The sequence below is a fragment of the Orcinus orca genome, chromosome X (assembly GCF_937001465.1).
Source record: "Orcinus orca chromosome X, mOrcOrc1.1, whole genome shotgun sequence".
Lineage (NCBI taxonomy): Eukaryota > Metazoa > Chordata > Mammalia > Artiodactyla > Delphinidae > Orcinus > Orcinus orca.
Genome location: NC_064580.1, coordinates 63436859 through 63458093, shown reverse-complemented (window position 1 = coordinate 63458093; position 21235 = coordinate 63436859). Strand labels below are relative to the sequence as shown.

The 21235-nt window shown below is 38.4% G+C and overlaps 1 protein-coding gene across 4 annotated transcripts in view; it reads left to right on the top strand.

Moving 5' to 3' along the window:
• Window positions 1-773: 773 nt before the first annotated feature.
• PHKA1 (phosphorylase kinase regulatory subunit alpha 1) overlaps window positions 774-21235 on the top strand; it is a 129169-nt gene continuing 108707 nt past the window's right edge. For all 4 annotated transcript variants that reach the window (XM_033416190.2, XM_004285543.4, XM_004285542.2 and 1 more), the window contains exons 1-5: window positions 774-1260; window positions 1997-2155; window positions 8484-8531; window positions 10578-10746; window positions 19789-19871. In XM_033416190.2, coding sequence (XP_033272081.1) covers window positions 1183-1260; window positions 1997-2155; window positions 8484-8531; window positions 10578-10746; window positions 19789-19871 — 537 coding nt within the window. In that variant the 5' untranslated portion in view covers window positions 774-1182. The remainder of the gene's footprint in view (window positions 1261-1996; window positions 2156-8483; window positions 8532-10577; window positions 10747-19788; window positions 19872-21235) is intronic.

Sequence of the window (21235 nt, the reverse complement as noted above, 5' to 3'; positions counted from 1 at the left end):
TGAGATCAAGATGTGGGGGTTGGGGCAGTAAACAAAGGGAGCAAAGGCCCTGGGGCCAGGACACCTAGCGGGGTGTGGTCCGATTACCCTGCGGCCAGTGATCAGCTTTACCTACAGGTTTCCTTTCTAGCTTCCCTTTCTGCCTTTATTTTCAGCTGAGTCTTTGTTGCCTCAGTCTTGTGACCTACGTACGCACGAGGGAGCCTTCCAAAGCCGTTATACAATCTCCTCCAGCTCCTCTCCGGCCAAGGCTGCCCTGAGCACCGCTCCCTCCCAGCCCAGTTCCCGCTTGGGGCACTCGCTTCCTCAAAGCACACCACTGCCCTCCTTCCCAAGCGCGCCGATTCGCCACTTTCTGAGGAATAAAGTATTTACCTTAGGGAGTTGTTTCTTGTTTGGTTTGGATCGGAGTAAGGAGTTGAATCTGAGCTTTGAGTCAAAAGGATAAAATACAATAAAGACCCGGAAATTCCAGTTCTTTAGACCTTGAATGCAAACGATCGTTCTTTCCTTTTAGGTTTGAAGTTACCATAAGTTCCTAAAACTAGTCCGGCAGAAGAAACAGCCTCCCTAACATCCTGTGTCCACAGCAAGTGTGGACAACTGAAATAGTCATTTGAGGTGTTTCGAAAATAACCCCCTGATAGCACATTGCCTACGGTGACACATTCTCGTCCCCGGGGCGGGCTGGGTCGCCGGGGGCGGGGCGAGTCCCCAGGCGCCGAGCGCAGCTGCTGGGACACCGGGCGTCAGCCCCGCCTCCGGCTTGCGTCTCGTGGTAGGTGGAGGCGGCCCCGCGGCCTGTGACCTGCAGCTGCCGGCGGCCAAGCTGGAGGCTGCGGGCCGCGGTTGTCTTCGGTCTCTGGGAGTGGAGCAGAGGATGCAGGAGGCACCCGCGGAGACCGGACGGGCTTAAGAGAGACGGCGAGCGGCGCCGGAGGCACTCCAGCCGGGCTCTAGAGCGCGGGAGGCTCGGGCGCGCGCGGGGCTGTGGTGGCCGCGGAGGCCGCCTTGGCCGGGACAGCCGGCCCCAGGCCCGAGCGGTGGTAGGACTGTGCCCGGGCCTGGTACTCGGGCTTCCCACAGCGAGGGTGGGGCTGCGTTGGAGCCTCCTTTCTTGGAAAATCGTGGGCCCCTGTGGTACTGCGGCCGTCTCTCTGAGGGGATTGGAAACGGAGCGCGATGAGGAGCCGGAGTAACTCGGGGGTCCGGCTTGACGGCTATGCTAGGCTGGTGCATCAGACCATACTGTGCCATCAGGTAAGTGATGGGGTGTCGCTTGTGATCACCGAGGATGCGCAGTGTGATAACCTGGACGGAGACCCTGGGTGAACCTGTGTGTGTGTGTGAGGGGGGTGTATTGCAGGTTCTCCCACCCCCTAGCTGGGGAGGCCGTAAAGGACCCTGAAGAAAGGTGTTGGGCCAGGAACAGAACCAGAGTCAGGCACCATTAGCCACGAGTCCTGAGTCAGAGCTTCTGAGTCCCCCCTCCCAACCCTCCGCGTCCCCCAAACCACTGCTGGGTTCCAGGGGCTGGAGTTGTAAGATGTGTCGAAGCTTGTTTATCGACACTGCCCCCGGCCCCCTCCGCAGGCTTGGGAGTCGTTTCCTTCCCCTCCTCTGAAGGAAAAAGAGGTAGAACTTTTAGCCATCTTAAGACTAGACTGTTGTGAAGATCTGAAGTACCGTGTATATACTCTTCATTATAGTTTTTCTAATCTTTTAATGCTGATTTTTCGTTGGTAGTTCATTCTTTCTAAAACACCTCCTTTCTTTTAAGAATTCCCACATTTCAGACTTGTAAGGCTTCAGCCAGCTCTTTCCCTTTATTCAAGATAGCATTTGCTTGCACTTGGTCAGAAGAGGAGATTTTAAAACTCAGGAGTGGGGACATAGAAGAAAGACCAAAGTCCCTCAGTACCCATTTGATAGATTCTGTTTCCTCATATTAACACCCTATGGTTACCTGCCTGTCCCCTTTTTCTTGTCCTTACAGAATCCAGTGACTGGCTTGCTTCCAGCCAGCTATGATCAGAAAGATGCCTGGGTCCGGGATAATGTGTACAGCATCTTGGCTGTGTGGGGTTTGGGGCTGGCCTATCGGAAGAATGCAGACCGGGATGAGGATAAGGCAAAGGCCTATGAACTGGAGCAGGTACTCAATAAAAATACAAAGAGCTCTGGAACTGGGAGGAGGAGGAAGGAAATGTAGTCCACAGGAGCTAAGACAGATATGTTTTGCCTCTCACTCTTTCTTCACCTTGCTGAAATTGCATTCCATAAAGCTTTCCTGTATTGTACGGAGTTTTTTTTTTTTGCAGTGGAAACATGAAACTTGCTGATTCAGGGGGAGAGGACACAGTCTGTTCTGTTACAGTGGAAAATCCTATCCTCAGATCTTTGCTAAAATTTGTAATCCTTTTTCCAAGTAAATGTATTTTGTAGTCTCCAGCATATTTATTCTAATTGAGAAGAATTTTCGGCGGCAGGTATCTACCATTTTACTTCTTTTTTGAAAATGATAGGTGGTATTTATATGAGGGTAACTGATATAAATTAGCAGACTTTCCCAACTAGACACAAGTAAAAGACATTATTTGTTGATTTTTATACCTAGGCCACTGTTTCAGAGTCTGTTGTGTGTCCTCCCCCTGCCCCATACCCACCCTCACCCCTTGGGGCAAAATAAGGTCAGAGTCAACAGATGCCTTTAAGCCAAATTTTAAGGCCCTCCCCTCAGTAAAGAAGTATCCTCTATAGAACTGTTTAGACACAGGATGCTACGTCCTCTTGAATGACCAAGAAATTAATATTCTGGGCTACATGAGACTCTTAATGTTAAGGTACTCTGCCGTCAGTTGTAAGGTGTATGTGAATTCTTTTACATTAGTGGAAAAGATTCTCTCCACACCAGCCATTTTCTCAAGTGGTCTCCCTCAGCTTAGGCAATCTGAGCTCCAGTCTTCATCTATAAATCAGAATATTGAGATTTGGTTATTTTTAAGGGCACCAACATATTGTGGGGTTATAGTCCTTGGCAGCAGGAAAGTTTCACTGTGTTGTCCTCTGCAACAGCAGGTGTTTCTTATTCACTCAAGCCATAATTAAGAGGTACTTAGGTCCACCAGAAAAAAATTGTTGGAGTGTTTGCTCTAGCCCAGGAAGTACAGATCATAACCATTGTGACATACATAACCATTGTGAGAATTTGGAAAATATAGAGGAGTGTTAAAAAAAATCATCTATCATCTTACTCCCCTCCCTTATCCTATGTCCTACTCTAATGTTTTGCTATTTTGATCTCAGTATTTTGTTTGTCTTGTTTTGGTAGAAATTGATATTGGTGGAACAATACCCAAGATTTTATACCCAGTATGATTTGACAAATTTCTTTTTCAACACTGTTAGAAGAAATCTGTGTCTCCTTGTTGATCAGTCATTCTGCAGAGTTGACATTTTTCCTTATGTGGCCCAGGAAGAAAGAATGTAACAGAGGAAGAGGGGAAAAATGAACAGAAAATTGTTCATTCTAAAATTCTAATGTTTCATTAAATAATTTTTCACACAGCACAAAAATATTTTCCATACCACCTCAGTAATAACCTTGGGATGTCTCAAAAACATTATGGCAATAGGAAACATCTTCAAAAAAACACACATTTCTCTGGGAATTCTAAAATTTCTACCAACTTTCATTATAAATTAAAACAGATTGTATTATTAAGTCTCATTAATTTTCTTCTCAAATTTGACTTAGTTAATTCAGACTAGGGATCAGAGAACCATCTCTGTAAAGGCCAGATTGTAAATACTTTTGGCATTGTGGGTCATGTGTGATCTCTACACAACTACTCAGGTCTTCTGCTACTATGTAAAAGCAGCCAGAGATGATACATAAATGAATGAGTGTGGTTATGTTCCAGTAAGTTCTTTTTTTTTTTTAATCAGTAAGTTCTATTTACAAAAACACACCGTGAGCTAGATTTGTCCCCACTCTACACGAATGATTCTAAACTCTGGCTGTGCGTTGGAATGATTTGAGAAGCTTTTAACAATTACCCTTACTGGACCTCACCCTAGAACGATTTAGATAAATCTCTGTAAGTGGAGCCCCAGGAGCATCAATATTAAAAAAAAAAAACTGCTCTAGTAATTCTAAAGTGCAGCCAGAGATAATCACTGATCTATGGCTAATAAGTGAGCATAGGTGAAATCAAATAGAATAAATTCATAGATTAAATTCCTACCTACTGTGAGCCTTCCATTACTGTGTAGATTTTCCCAAACCATTGACTGTTAATCATTTCTACCCTTCCTTCCAACTCTCAACTAGATTTCTCTCTGAGAAATAATGTCAGAGAACTAAAGAGAATTCTGGATGAAGAGGGGACAAGGGTTTAAGTGACTGTTCTAGGTTGAGAATAAAAGTATGCACGTACATGTTTTTACAAATGCCCTTTCTCTTAGTCACACAGATAAAAACTCACACCCATAAAAATAAATAGACACACAAATAGAGATAGCTCTTTGGCTGCCCCCAGTTCCACTTCTTCCTCAGTTTTGTTCTCCTTGTGTAGTCTCTCATTTTTTCTCGTGTCTTTAACTACTACCTTTATGAGAATGACTTCCAAAGCTTCATCTTTAACTCTGACCTCACTTCAGTTTCAAACCCAGATTTTTATTTGTCTTCTGATCAGTTGCACCTGAATATCTTGTGGCTCCTCAAAATCAGCAGGTCTGAAACCCCACCTTCCCTACTAAAAACAAACAAAATAGACTACTAAACAACAGCAACTCACCAAATGTCCCTTTTTTTCTTACTGGTGTCCTCATTCTACTAGTCACCTGGGCAACATTACTTAGAACATTTCCCATAGTGTGTTCCATGGAATACTAGATTAAGTTTGGAGCTATGTTAAACAGCAGGTTTCTTACTCTGTAATTTCTCAGAGCTTTTGATGTACTGATGTGCATTTTGAATCTAAGATGGGGGTGGATTTTACAGCCTTCCCAGAATTTCCTGGACTACTGTTTTATAAAACAGTGTTTGAAAAGTGCTGCCCTTTTGGTGATTTTTGACTTGTCCCTTTTGCCTTTTGATACATGCAGACCAAAGTCTGTTAGTTCTTATAATTTTTCTCGAATCCATCCCCTCCTTTCTATTCCCTTCTGCCTCAACCCTAGTCTAAACCCTGATCACTTAGTGAAAGGGTTTAGACTTTAAGTTAAAACACTTAAATTATGTATTTTCATTCTCAGCAATCTTTTTGTAGTTCTCATTTCCCTACAAGTAAAATCCAAATGTTTTGGATTGGTAGACAAGGCTCTTTAGGGTTTGGTCCTAGGCTGCTTTTTCAATATCATATCATGCTGTTCCCCTGCATTCTACCCCCAGTTCCAACCAGGTTGGTGTCTTCATTACTTCTCTAACAGTACCTTGATAAAAATACCTGACATTTGTGTAAAGACTTTTCATTGTACTGTATACTTTCCCATAATTACTAGTATTTTATTCCTGTAACACCCTATGAATTAGGTATTATTTTCCCCAATTTACAGGTGAAGGGATTGACAGAAGGAGATGAAGTTGGAATTTGGTGGTGTCATGAATACTACCTGGGTCTTATGACTTCAGATTCAGTCTTTTTGAATATTTCCTCCTCCATGGAAGCCATAGACATTCCCACCTCCAAATCATTTTATGAGCTGTTTCTTCCACCTGTGAAGCCTGCCATCAATCCCACTTTTTCTGTGGTTCCTGACCTCATAGACCTCTCAGTTTCACAGTGATCACTTCTTTCTCAGGACTGCTTTCTTGGAACTTCTAGATTACTTATGGTCTATGCCATTCAACATGTTCAGTTTTTCATTTAGCAAATTTTGTGTAATTGTTATGTGCCAAGCCCTACAATAGGTATAAAAAATAAAATGGGACAAAATGTTTATATTTAAACCTCAACTTTTAATTTTTTTAAATTTTAAGCTTACAGAAAAGTTTTAGGAATAGTAAAATGAACATATTTGCATGTACTCTTTATCTAGATTCACTAGTTGTTAACATTTTGTCATATTTGCATCCTCTCTATAAACATGTTCCCCCCCCCAGGCACACAGGTTTTTTGGTAAGCCATTTGAGAGTTACTTGCAAGCATGGAATATATATTTTTAAAAACACAATCTGCTTATTTAGTCCATTGGCTTAAAGGTCTATTTCTGAATCTGGTCTCTGCCCCTTTTTCTTAAGGAGTTCATAGGGTGATAGGGGAGACAGATATATATAAACATAGTTACAGTGCATTAAGACAGATACTGTAGGTACCGTATTTAGGAGATAAGTACAAAGTTTTGTGGGAACACACAGGCAGGAAAGTCTAATTTCCCTTGAACAAGACAAGGAAGCGTTCATAGAGGAGTTGGGTTTTAAAGGATAACCAGGAATTGTTAGGTAGACTGTATTTGTAGTTTAGTGGGTTTTTTTTCATTCTTTCTTTCCTTTTTTTGTAGTTTAGTGTTTTTAAAAAACATATCTGTTCTGTCTCCCTTTTCTTTATGTTTTACAAAGCCTAGTAGAGTGCTTTGCATATGTTAGACGCTCATATGTATCTGATTGTAAATATATCTGGAGAGAGAGACAGGTATTAATACTTACATGGCTATTGTTGTGTATAAATAGTTATATATCCTTATATGGTCAGTTCACAAACACATAGATCCGTATCCTCAAAAAAAAAGATAGATTACAGGAGGGTATCACTTGGTGTGGTTAGAAGCCCTGGTGTATGTATAAACATGTATAATTAATGCCAACTAGTGCACCTGAATCAGGAAATGGGCAGTTTGGGAGAATACAAACTACAGATACTTCCCTTCATTCTTACCTCTCTGTGCTTCCTATTCATTTTATCCTGACTTGGAATTTGGAACTTGAGGACAGAAATGGCTGACAGTGGCCATTCCAAGAGGACAAAAGTGGATGGCAATCAGGACTCCTCCACTGCATCTATAATCTCCCAGGTTTGCTGTTTAAAGAAAATGTAGATGGTAGTAGTAGGGCTGGGTGGTGAAGAGAGTTTAAAGGATGGGATAGAAATCTGTGAGTATGTGGTGACATGTAGAAGAGAATTCAGAATTGAATAAAGTCACCCCATAGAGTAAGAAGGCTGTGTTTAATGCTGTCTGTAACAGTATATTAAAGGATGGTCTCTTTCATTAGGATCAGAGTAATGATAGAGATTTTCTTGTAGGGGTTGCAGTAAGTTTCATTACTTTATAACAAATGCTTCATGCTTTAAAAGGTGACAAGATCATGCACTGCCTGTTTGTTCTGTCGAGAGCACTCTCACTCCCTCTTTATTTCTTCCCTTGATCTGTAAGGGGAGGGGACCATCTGTAGACAGAAATTACTTAAAGAAAGGAAGTCTCCCAAGGAAACACTTTATTTTTCCCTCAGTAAAAGATTTCATAAAGCATTAGAACATAATTTAATAGGTACTTATCCTTGTCCTGCCTACTGCTTGTAGTCCCATTTGAATATTTTGAAGGAATAACAGAATGGTGCAGCTCCCAAGTAGATTAGTTTTCAGAGGTGTCCTGAAGCCACCTCTGAGGCAACATTCCCTGGAGTAACCTGGCTGTATTTCTTCTGGACTGTGAAACAGAAAGCTTAGAGAAATGGAGAAGCTGTTTGGTGCTATATTCTTCCAAAACATATTGCCTACCCATCCCAGTGTTGACGGGCTCTTCTAGTGTCATGTAGTATAACAAGTATACTGTTACTATACTATATTATAATTAAATATACTTATTATATTATTACTGTATGCATTATACTAACTAATATAGTACATTGTTATAACTGATAATCAAAATTTTGGAGTGTTATGATTAGAAAACTACTTAGAAATTGTCAAGTCCTAGTAAGGGAAATAGTGATGACTTGAGACTTAAGTTTGTGGCTTTTTTTTTCAGGGAAAGAGGGTTGAGTTGCACTAACAATTCCCCTTTACAGTTATTCTGAATTGAAGTTCATTTATTCTTTAGGGAAAATGTCCAGATAAATATTTCTGTGGACTCTTGAAGATAAGTCTTGGCTAGTTCAGAAAAAAATAAAAGTGATGATGCTGGCTTTTCTAGGACATAGGATATATTTTAAATATTCTCATAGCTTTATGATTTTTGAGCTGACTTGCCCATTTTTTTCCAGGTGGAATGTCCTCTAGTAGGATAGTTGACTTAGTTTTACATAAGCCTGTTGGAGCTTGGATTTTTTTTTTTTAACTTGAAGGAGTCACCAGCTGCAGCTTTTAGTTCCACTTTTAGCTACAGTCTTCTCTTCTGTGTACCTATAAAGTAAATGCCATGTAAATAGGAACCCAGGATAAGGTTACTTGTTCTCAAAAGATCATGTACCAACTGCAGTTGCTGAGTAAGTGTTCCTGCATCTAGTGATGTTTATAACAGCTTGTTTCCATTTATTTCTGCAGAGTGTAGTGAAGCTGATGAGAGGACTGCTGCACTGCATGATCAGACAGGTATGGCATTGTTAACATCACCCTCTCCAATAAAACCACATTGTTATATATATATATATATATATATATATATATATATATATATATGGCTTATATGTTTTTCAGTTTCACAAATAGTACATACTAATTTTAGAAAATCTGTAGAATTGAGGAGGGAAAGGTCAACCATGATCTCACCACCCAGTTACCACTGAAGTATTACCTTCCAGTCTTTTCCCCCCTCTACAAATGATTTTTTTATATACTTCATCATTACTGTACATGCAATTATGTATATTGAGTAAAGGATGATACAGGTCTATAAGTTCTCCTCTGAAGCCCTTGGGACCAGATAAATTTTATAATTCAGAATTTTTCAGATTTTAAAAGGTAGTGCAGTGCACATACCATATATTATGTTATGCCCTCAGCAAGTCCAGACATCACCCTATCATCAAAAACATTAATCTCTCTATAGGAAAACATGCATTTTTACAATAAGTGGAATAAATAAAAGCTACAAATAGCCCCAAGTCAGTTTGAATCAGGTATTGCCACCAAATGAATTTTGGTACAAAACTTAGGGAGAAAAACCTTTTGGAAGTGTTTTAGATTTTAGGGTTGGAGATAAGGGGCCAAGGACTTATATCTTCTAGCATTAATATGCATTTTCCTGATCTTGAGTGAAGTTGAGCATCCTTTCATGTGTGGGTTGAAAATTTGTATTTCCTCTTCTATTAATTGCCTGTTAGGTCCTTTGCCTCTTTTTCTCTTGGGCTGTCTCTTTCTTGCATATTTGAGGAGTTACTGTCCATGATGGATATTAATCCTTTGTCACATGTACTACAAATATTTTTTAGCTGTCTCTGGTTTATCTTTTGGGTTTGTTTATGATATTTTTTCCACTCAAACGTGTTTTACTAAAAGAAAAAGTATTTTACTTTTATCCTAGGAGATCTTTACACATGTTGTGCACTTTGACTCAGAATTGATTTTTGAGCCCAAGATTACATTTTATTAGAAGGAGAAATTGAGGCCCAGATTAATAAAATGACCATCCTGAGGCACACAACAAGTCTAAAGTAAAAAGAAATCAACTCTAGACTTCTGAACTTGATCAGTGATCTCTAGTCCGGTAGGAACTATCTCACAGCCATCATTTTTTTTTCCTTCTTTGCTACTTTTTAATTTTTTTGTATTTTAGATATTTGCATTTTCCACCTTACCAAATAGGTTTAAAGTCACTAATTTCTTGAACCATATTTAAAGGTATGATAGTTACTATCATATAGCAGATGCACACATGATCAAATTGAAGTTTCAGGAAATAAGTCTTTCATTTGTCCCTTGCACAGTGTTTCATTTCTGACCTTGGTTTCAGCTTTCTTTCACATCTTTTCTTTGTCATTCCATGGGTCTCTCCCTAGCTCCTTTCATTACTCCTTCAAAATATATCCTCTTCCCTCAAAATTCCTACCTTTGTTTCAGGAACAAATGTATCTTTTTTTTTTTTTTTTTGTGGTACGCGGGCCTCTCACTGTTGTGGCCTCTCCCGTTGTGGAGCACAGGCTCCGGACGCGCAGGTTAAGCGGCCATGGCTCACGGGCCCAGCCGCTCCACGGCATGTGGGATCTTCCCGGACCGGGGCACAAACCCGTGTCCCCTGCATCGGCAGGCGGACTCTCAACCACTGCGCCACCAGGGAAGCCCAAATGTATCTTTTTTAACAACTCAGTTATCTCTTACTAAGCTGTTGTCACCTCTCCACACCTCAGTTTTTATCTACAAAGTGGGAAAACAACCATCTGAAGAGTGAAAGAGAGGTAATGAATAGGAAATAGCTGGTTTTGATGGATATTATTTTCTAATTAAATTGCTTAAATTGAAAAACAGCAAGAGCAGACTTTCCTAATTGTATAAGTGTAGGGAAAAAGAGGTAAATGCATTTTAAATACTCACAATTGCCTGAAGACCAAATGGAATGATATGTATCAGATTACTACCAAAGTATGGCATATGGGTTGATTTTTCTGCATAGCCTTCTTTTACTGTTTTTGTTTTCTTCAGGTGGATAAAGTAGAATCCTTCAAGTATAGTCAGAGTACCAAGGATAGCCTCCATGCCAAGTACAACACCAAAACCTGTGCCACTGTAGTGGGTGATGATCAGTGGGGACACCTGCAGCTGGATGCTACCTCTCTGTACCTGCTCTTCCTAGCGCAAATGACTGCCTCAGGTCAGTACAAGGACAGAAGTACTGGGAACGACTGCAGTGTGGAGCACTTGTCCTGGCACACGTGGCTTCTCCAAAGGTGTTGGCCAGCAAACAACATAGCTGTTTACATTACTTAAAGATACACATTGGAAACATAATATTTTGCAAATTTTATACAGAGAAACAACTCGCTAAGGTAGTTAGTGTTCTTTTACATTGAGAAACAAGTCTGGAGTACAAAGTAATATATATTTTTAATTGAGAACTGAGAAATCTGGGGTAGATTTTCTTTAGACAGGTATTTTTATCTTTTATTAATCCTCAGATGCTATAACATGGGAAAGAAGGACTATTGCTTATTCCCATACTGTGCACTGACAAGCCTATAGTTAGTGTCAACATCACCTGCTTTGTACTGCTCTTTATGAGTATATTATAAACAAGGCATCTGTTTACAGGCATCTAAATTATATTAAGGGAATTAACTTAGGAATCAGAATTCAGTGTTTTTTATTATTGAATAACACACCCTTTTCAGATGGTTTTGTTAATTGCTTTAGATGTTTTACCGGAAAAGGAAATTATGAGAACCAGCGTAATTCCCTTTTATTTCTCCTAAATTGGGGAGGACTATGAATCTGATTACATTCAGTATATAAATTAAACAGGACTTTGCCAGATCTTCCTGAATAGATACCTATACTTCTCACAATACCACATTTTTGACATTTCAATTTCTTTATCTTTCTATCTAATTACAGAGCTCCTTGGTACTAAAGGCATTCAGGGTCAGAATACTCTTCTCCTTTTCTTGCAGAAATAAATACTTGGTGATAAAGCCTCCCTTTTTTTCTTTCCTCTAGAACAACGCACATCTCAGAGGCTGAATAACCTTTTCTTAAAATTATAATGTCTATTCACATACTTCTTTCTTTTGGAGGGGAGATTCCTCCCTGAATAAATATATTTTTTAGGTTTTATTTGTTTAAATAGAATGGCAACTATAACTCCGTTTCTAATATTCTTCTAATACCAACTCTAGAGTGCTTTTCTACAAAGCAGTGTGTAAATATCCCTTGTGGTTTTTCATTTTGAGCCCAGAAGGGAAGCCGAAATATACTAAGGAGGCTTATAAGAGACATATTCATTCAACAAAAGTTTGTTGATTCCTGACTTAACATTTGATTTTCAACCCCATGAGCTGACTTTGATAGGTACTTGGAATAGGGTTGATATTTGATCAGGCCTTTAAGGAATAAGTTAGAATAAGTAGAAATTCACAAGTCAGAAAAGGGAAGGGAATAGCGTGACTATAGCACAGAAGTTTGAAAGATACTGGCCACCAAGGTAAGGCTAGGTGTCTTCTATGGTTAGAGTGCAAGATATTCAATAGGTCTGGAAAAATGGCAAAAGATGGAGCTGGAAAGTTGGGACTAACTGTTTAAGGGCTTGTGTACCATGCTAAGTAGTTTGGAGTTTAGTCTATAGTCAGTAGAGAGCCACTCAAGATAAATAATCAAGAAAGTTTCAAATGATTCACTCCAATAGCAGGAGGATAGATTGGATGGGGGAGTTAAAAGTTTAGTAAAATACTTTAGGCAAGAAATGATGCAGAACTTATGTAAGGCGGTTGCCTTGAGGATGAAAAGGATAGCTGTGAGAGATAATTGAGAGGTAGAATGTGAAAGATCTTCACGGAAAATTTAGCAATTCTCTGAACATTTTTGAATTCTTAAAAATTTCAACCTTGGTTAACAGAGGCTTAGACAGAAGCTGATTGCCACTTACAGGATAGTGGCAGAGAAGCTCCACAGACCCTCTCCCCAGCAAAATAGCCATAAATGGTGAAATTTAATTTTATAAAACCGACCATTTAAAGTCACTGGAAATTGTCCTAAGGGCACACAGCAAGTGGAAAAACATTTATTCAAGGAAATCTAAATCTTAACAGTGAGAGAGTATGGCATTTGGGCCACAACTATTCCCTCCCCTGCCCCAAGGTCACCATGACAGAAGCACTACTTGAAGTGGTTGTAGCCAGGAGTACAAGGCTCCCTCTCCCCTCAGCTCCCAGTCTAGGGCTATGATATCTCCCTGAGAGAGGTAGGTTGCCAGCATTTCTCACCATCCCCAGCTCTGTGTTGCAGAAGTTCTAGTCTAGCCAAGAATAATTAAGAGGTTTGGAACTCCCTTCCTACCCCCCAGTCCCACTCATGGAGTGGAAGCTTAATCCCAGGCAGAGCAGGCCAAGAATAATAGGCCTGGCCCACCTTTCTAGTAGCATGGATGATGGGGCTGGCCATAAGAACAGAAAGCTCCATAGCTTCTCCCAAGAGAACTGACTTTATCTGGAACAGAGTGTGGGAAAGTTCAAGCCTAAGGGCACTCAAAAACAATTGAAGATTTTGGTTCTAAGAAATTGAGAGGAGGCTGATAACTCAATAATAAGAGCAGCAAGCTAACCCATAGACTAGCTAGAAGTCTTAACAGAGAACCAAGGAAAGAGAGAGCTAAAAACAGCCCTCCTAGGGTTAGAACAAATTTCAAAGACTGGCATCAAAGACCACCTGAAGTGGGGCCTGAATTTAATTGAATGAGATTGTGGAGCAATTTATGCCTTGGGGCATTGTACAATATAATAGAACAATCAGCTGGCAATTAGTGGAGATTAACATCTGGGAAAGATACCAACAGAGGCAGATATTTAATGGATCACAAAAAGATACAGTCGCTAAAGCTAAAACCACTGTCTTCCTGGGGTGACAGTGTACATGTCCAAAGCAGCACCCTCTGAAGAACAACTTCAGAGGCTGCATACTATGGGGAAAATAAATTTCACCAAAATAATCCAAGTCACTAAACAAATAAACAGGTAAACAAAAAACAAGTCCCGTAGGGGAGGGTATCAATATCTATAGATTACTACAACATATTATCTATAATATCCAGTTTTCAGCAAAAATTTATGAGACGTGCAAAGAAACACAAAAGCCTGAGCCAACACAAGAAAAAAAGCAGGTAACAGAAGCTGCCTTTGAGAGGAAGCATATGTTGAACTTAGGAAACAAAGACTTCAAAGCAGTTACTATAAAAGTGTCCAGAAAGCTAAAGGACACCATGCTTAAAGAAGTAAAGGAATATATGATGATTGTATTTCGTCAAATAGAGAATATCACTAAAGAGATAAAAATGAAGCAAATGGAAAGTTGAAAATGAAAGATTCACTAGGGAGACTCATAGATTTGAGCTGGCAGAGGAGAAGATCAGCATACTTGAAGATAGATCAACAGAGATTATGCAGTCTGAAGAATAAGAAAAAATAATAAAGAAAAATGAATAAAACCCCAGAGAAATGTAGGACACCAACTTGTGTAATAAGAGTACCAGAGGAGAGTAAGGACCAGAAAATATTTTTAAAGAAATAAAGGCTAAAAACATCCCAAATTTGATGAAAAATATTAATCTACATATCTAAGAAGCTCAAAGATCTCCAGGTAGGATAAACAGAGATTCATACCCAGAAACATCATAGAAAAAATGTTAAAAGCCAAAAACAAACATCTTGAAAGCACTATGAGCAAAATTACTTGTTATGTATAAGGGAATCCAAATAAGATTATCAACTGTCTTCTCATCAGAAAAAAAGTGGAGCCCAGAAGGCAGTGGAATGATATATTCAAAGGGCTGAGAAAAGGACCTGTCAACCAAGAATCTTATATCCAGCAAAACTCTCTCTCAAAAACAAATTGAGATGAAGACATTCCCAGATAAACAAACAGTGAGAGAATTTGTTGCTAATAGACCTACCTTACAAGAAATACTAAAAGAAGTTCTTTATACTAAAATCAGAGGACTGCAGACAGTAATTGGAATACACACACACAAAGAGATCACTGGTAAAAATAATTATAAAATATGATATAATTGCATATTTCTTCTTTCTTAACTGACCTAAAAATCAATTATATAAAACAATATACTTGTATTGTTGGACTTATAGTATATAAAAATGTAAATTGATAATATCAGAACTAAGGACGTGGGTGGGAGCAAAGCTATATTGAATTAAGGAAATGATACCAAATGGTAACTCAAATCCACAGGAACAAATGAGAGAATCAGAAATGTTAAATTAGAAAGACATCCTGTGTTCATGGATCAGAAGACTTACTGTTAAGATAGCAACATTTCCCAAACTGATCTATAGATTCATTGCAATTTCTGTGAAAATCCCAGCTGTCTTCTTTGCAGAAATTGACAAGCTGTTCCTAAAATGTATATGAAAATCCAAAGGACCCAGAATGGCCCAAACAACTTAGAAAAAGAACAAAGTTGGAGGACTCACACTTTCTGATTTCAAAACTTAACTTGCAAATACTGTGATGCTGGCATAAGGATAAACATATAGAATAACAGAATAGAATTGAGAGTCAAGAAATAAACCATCACATTATGGTTAGTTGATTTTTGACAAGGGTGCCAAGATAATTCAATGGGGAAAGAATGGTCTTGTCAACAAATTATGCTGGGAAAACCAGATATCCACATGCAAAAGAATGAAATCAGACTTCTTCCTCCAACATAGACAAAAACTAACTCAAAATGAATCATAGTCTTTAATGTAAGAAGGAAAACTGTAAAAAGATCTCAATCCTCTGAGTCTTCTATAACAGAATACTGCAGAATGGGTGGCTTAAACAGCAGAAATTTATTTTGTCAAAGTTCTGGAGGGTAGAAGTCCAAGATCAAGGTGTCAGCAGGGCTGGTTTCAGATGAACCCTCTCGCCTGTCTTCATATGGCCTTTTCTCTGTGTGTGTGCATTCCTGATGTCTCTTGTAATAAGGATACCATTCCCTATTGTATAAGGACCCCACCCTTATGACCTCATTTAAAATGAATTGCCTCTTTAAAGGCCTTATCTCCAAATACAGTCACATTGGGGGTTAGGGCTTCAACATGTGAATTTGGGGGGAACAAATTCGAGTTTATAACAAACACTTAGAGGAACATATAGGAGTAAACCTTCCTGACGTTGGGTTAGACAAGGCCCTATTAGATATGACACCAAAAGCATAAGCAACTAAAGAAAAAATAAATTGGAATTTATCAACTTAAGATAAACTTCTGTTTTTCAACTTTTGTGCTTCAAAGGGCCCCTGTAAGAAAGTAAAAAAAAACAGCCCACAATATGATAGAAAATATTTGTAAATCATATATCTGATAAGAAATTTGTATCTAGAGTATATAAAGAACTCTCACAACTGAATAATAAAAAGATAACCTAATTTGAAATGGGCCAAGAATATGAATTGACATTTCTCCAAAGATATTCACGTGGCCATTAAGTACATGAAAAAATGCTAAACATCATAAGTCACTAGGGAAATGCAGATGCAAACCATAATGAGATACCATGTCACACCCTCTGGGATGGCTATAATCAAAAAAACAGAAAATAACAAGTGTTTCTGAGGATATGGAGAAATTGGAAGCTTCATACACTGCTGATGGGAATGTAAAATAGTACAGCCACTTTGTAAAACAGTCTGGCAGTTCTTACAAGGTTAAACAGAGTTACCATATGATCTAGCAGTTTCACTCTTAGGTATATACTCAAGAGAAATGAAAACATGTTCACTCAAAAGCTTGTGCACATACATGAATGTTCATAGCAGCATTGTTTATAATAGCCAAAAAAATGGAAGCAACCTAAATGTCCCTCAACTAACTACTCATTGGATAAATAAAATGTGATATATCTGTACAATGGAATATTTTTTAGCAATAAAAAGAAATGAAGTACTGATATGTGCTACAACATGGATGAACCTTGAAAACATGCTAAGTGAAAGAACCCAGACATAATATGTCACATATTGTATGATTGCATTTATATGAATATCTATTAAGGCAAATCTATAGAGACATAAAGAAGATTAGTAATTGCTCGGCAAGAGGTGGGGTAGGGGAACGATGGGACAAGTGTTGAAGGGAAATGGGGAGTGATGCTACAGATACAGGGTTTCTTTGGGGAGTGATGAAAATGTTCTAAAATTGACTGTGGTGATGGTTGCAGAACTCTGCATACCCTAAAAACCATTGAATTATGTACTTGAAATGGGTGAATTGCATGGTATGTGAGTTATATCTCAATATTGTTTTTAAAAATAAGGGAGAGAAAGGCTAAATTTTAGGTGAGTGCAAGTCAGTGTGTGGAGTAGAACACTGAGTCAGCCTCATTTCTCGAGCCCTACATATTTTAGTATGCTTTATACAGCACTGCCATCTTTAGCCTTACCCAAGCCTACTTCATTTAACCTGTGTGTCTCACCTCCACATCCTCTGTTCTACAAGCAACACCTTGGCTCCATAGAAGGGACAGGAACCACAGGTCCTACATGTATGGCTTTGCTTCAAGAGACAGGTCCCTCTCCTGTGGTTGACAGGGTTGTTTAAGATCATTCAATAAGTAATTATTGAACATCTACTATTCAATATTGTTTAATACCACTCACATTAGTATGTGAGATACTTTTAGGGGCTATGTGAGATACTTTTGGGGACTTACAAATGTAAATAAAATTCCTTCAAATTCAGGTAAAGATTTGTCTATGGTACAAGTAAAAAATAAGTTCATAAGAGTAAGAAAAATAAAATTCTGTGAAGCACCAAAGAGGGGAATCAATGAGAGCATCATAAGAGGAGATAGCATTTGAGCTTGGCCTTGAAAGAACAGTTAGGATTTCAAGATGTGGAGAAAGCCATGTAAACAGAATATCATGAGCAAAGGGACAAATGGTAGACATATGGCATTTATATGGTATAGTGACTAGTTAGCTGTGACACAAGCCTAAGAGATGGACAAAACCAGTTTCACACCTGCTGCCTTCTCTCAATCTCTGTTCAAGCACCTTGGCACACAAAGGTGACAAGATAAAGCTATGAAGCTGATATCCAATATTACTACCTCTCTTTTCTTTTTTCCTCTCTATCCAAGAAATTAAGGTAGGTCATTACTGCTACAAGAAAGACCCTTTGCTGCTGATGCTGCCCTGTGCTGTGGTTGCTGTTTTGACAGAGGCACGGATCAGGAGGAGTTTGCAATCTGATGATCTGAATCATATAGTCCTTTTTAATTTTAAAGTTAGAGTTCTGTGATTTAACATATTTGTCAATAGATCAAAGATTTAAATGCAAAAAAAGAAACGGAAAGTACTAGAAACATTCATGGGATAAAGCTTTTTAATAAAAGCTTCTGAGAAGAAAAATATACTGTAAACAAAATCAAAGTTCAAACAAACTAGGAAAAATACTTGTAACATATGATGGGCAAAATTCTAATTTCCTTAATATTTATTAATATATTAATAACAGAAGGACCAGCAATTAAATAGAAATTGGTGAAGGACATGAAAAAACAAACAGTTCATAGGAAAAGAAATAGAGTTGGCTTATAAACATAAGAAAAGACCACCTTACTCAAAATAAAAAAGCTACAAATTAAAGTGCAAGGAAATTCTATTTCTCATCCATTAGAATGGTAAAGATCAGAAACTTTTATTAAAGCCTGTGTTTACAAAATGTGTTGGAAAAAGGCAGGCAGCGCTAGTTGGTATGTAAACTGTGGAACTTCTTTGCAGAATAACTTGGTGATGATCATCAACATTTAATTGTACATGTGGTGAAGTATTTAGAGAGAAGTGTACCCATATTTGAAGCTTACTTTGAAATGTATCAAAAAATAAGGTGGACTGTTGCATGGATATATATGTGATTAAAAAGTACAGTAAAATGTTAGTGGTTGAGTCCAGATGGTGTGTAAAATCTACAGGTGCCATGTAAAATTCTTTTATTTTTTTGTCTGAAAATATTCAAAATAAAATGTTGGGGAAAATGCATAAATCTGTGACTCAGCAGTTAAGAATTTACCTTGATATACTGGTGCATGTACACAAAGATGTAAATACACAGATATTCATTGCAGCATTGATTGTAGTGATAAAAGATTAGATACAACCTAAATGTCTTTCAATAGGGAACAGGTTACATGAATAGCCATTCAGTGGAATGCTATGTAGCCATTAAAAAAATGAGGCAGATATATTTAAACTTTTCTCCAAGTTATATATGAAAAAGGCAAGGTGCAGCATAGTATACTACTCTTTGTGTAATTTTTGTATATGCATAATGTATCTCTGAAAGGATACGGAGGAAACTGGTAAGACTGGTTTCTCCCAGAGAGGAGATTTGGCAGGGTGGGAGTGATGTTTTCTGGGTGGGGGAAAAACTTTCACTGTGTAATTGTTGGTATTTCCCTTGATGGCAGGGGAGGGGAAAGAAGTTAGTTTTTAAACAAAAATGGATCATATTGTGCATATTTGGAAGCAGTATAGCATCTTGGTTGGGAACTCAGTCTCTGAAGTGAAACAGAAGTTGATAGTCAATTGAGTCCTGGTTCCACTATTTATTAGTTACATGACTTGAGGCAAATGTTTAACTTCTCTAAGCCTCAGGCAGAAAACAGAGGTACCCACCTCTTAGGGTTGTTTTGAAAATTGAATGTATGATTCATGCAAAACATTTTATTTATAAGCCCTATCTTTATATAGCTTATATTTAGAATAATTATCATTTTTACTCCCCAAAATATGGTTTTGAGTTCTTAAAATCATAATCTTTATCTACTTCTTAGTATTTAGACTCCCTCCAAGTCTTCTTTGAAATATTTGTCTTTCTTTTTCCAGATGCCTAGGTTTGTATATTTAAACACAGCACAAATTAGTTACCTGTAGAATTAGGAGTCGGATACTTTCCATTAAAGCCTACAAATAACAATTAAAATTCTTTCATGTTAAAATATGGTGGTATCTTACTTAGTTGAAGAGTAGCCTAGGACTGATTTGTGGTGTTATTTTTATGCTTTAGGAATCAAAGTGTCTCCCATTATTCCTAAGCGGGAGTGGGATTATTTGGTATAGGGGGGTCAGTTAGTCACTGTGGCTGCCTGTAAAGCCTGTAGTGATAATTGACTAGCTCTATATCTTTATTCTCTTTTTCCTCAGGACTTCATATCGTCCACAGCCTAGATGAAGTTAATTTCATACAGAACCTTGTGTTTTACATCGAAGCTGCATATAAAACTGCTGTAAGTACTCATTTTGGAATGAATTATAAACATGTGATGTTCTTAAAATACTGGACAACCTAATCCTTCTCTTAATGCTCCCCTCATAGTGAACCAATCTATAACGCTTCTGGCAGAAATTGCCTTCAGCCTCTTTACTAAGCTCTGTCGTCCTCTGTTTGCCTTTCCCCAAGGGATTTACAGAGGCAGGAGGGTCAAGGTGCAATGCTTTCATTCCTTTCAAACTCTGTAATACTTCATGGTATGTATTGGGCAATCTGGGGCTAAATTGTGGTCTTATTTTAATGTTTGTGGTTAATGGGAGCAAGATGGCTAAGGAGTATTATGGGTCAGTTAGCTACTTAGAAGTAAAATTTAGTCATGTATTTAATATCATCTGTAGACATTGATTCAGTGCTTACTATACAAAAATAGTTACTCTTTCTTATGACTACGTATGAGGTAGGTTTTTATTGTCATAATATATTTAACATCTCTCTCAGGGTTTGCTGTTCTTCATTGCATGATGTTCATTGTATTGAAAATGGCTGTGTCATAAGTAGTCCAGTTTTTTTTAGCTGTTTAGTTGTTTTAGTTTGGTTAGCTGTTTTTTAGTTGTTACAGATGTGAGGATAAATCTGCAACCTGTCAATCCATATTTACCAGAAGGATAATTCTAACATAGACATATCTGATGCAGACAGACATTATTTGTTGATGGATTGCTTTGTTTTCTGATGCCATAGGCCTGCTGTGATCCAGGGTAAAAGCCAGTGTTCTCTGACCTCTCTGTTGCAGCCAAGGGTTGCAGCAGTAGAATTAATGATATTTGTGCCTTCTCATACTCTAATCTTTGCTGCACAGACTAGTGTAGAGCTGGGTTTAGGGGCAGATGAGACTCACCATGGGATAAATATGGCTTACCTTTCTGAAGCTCCATCTTTTGACTCAAAGATTTGATATTAAAAGTAATTTAAGGTAAATACCAAAATAAATATAGGTGTGTGTGCATGTGTGTGCACGCACATGCATGTGTGCACATGGGTATTTCCAAGTTCTGTTCAATGAGAGGACCTAGAAGCCTGACACCACAGTGGCAATGAGGACCAGCATCCAAGTCTTGAATGTAACTATCATTCTCTAATAAAAGAAACCAGGATTCCTTGTAGAATTGGTTGATTCCAGGGCTGGGGCAGGGAAAATACGAGATGAGACTGTATTTGGGTATCTTATAGTGACAAAAAGTGAGGAAGTGTTCAGAAAAATGGAGCATGTCAAAAGGGCACAGGAGCCAACCTAGAAGAACTCCCAGTGGCCAGAGCTGGAACAATTTGAGCAAAATAAATAATGATAACATTTTATTACAACCCAGAGAATAACCTAAA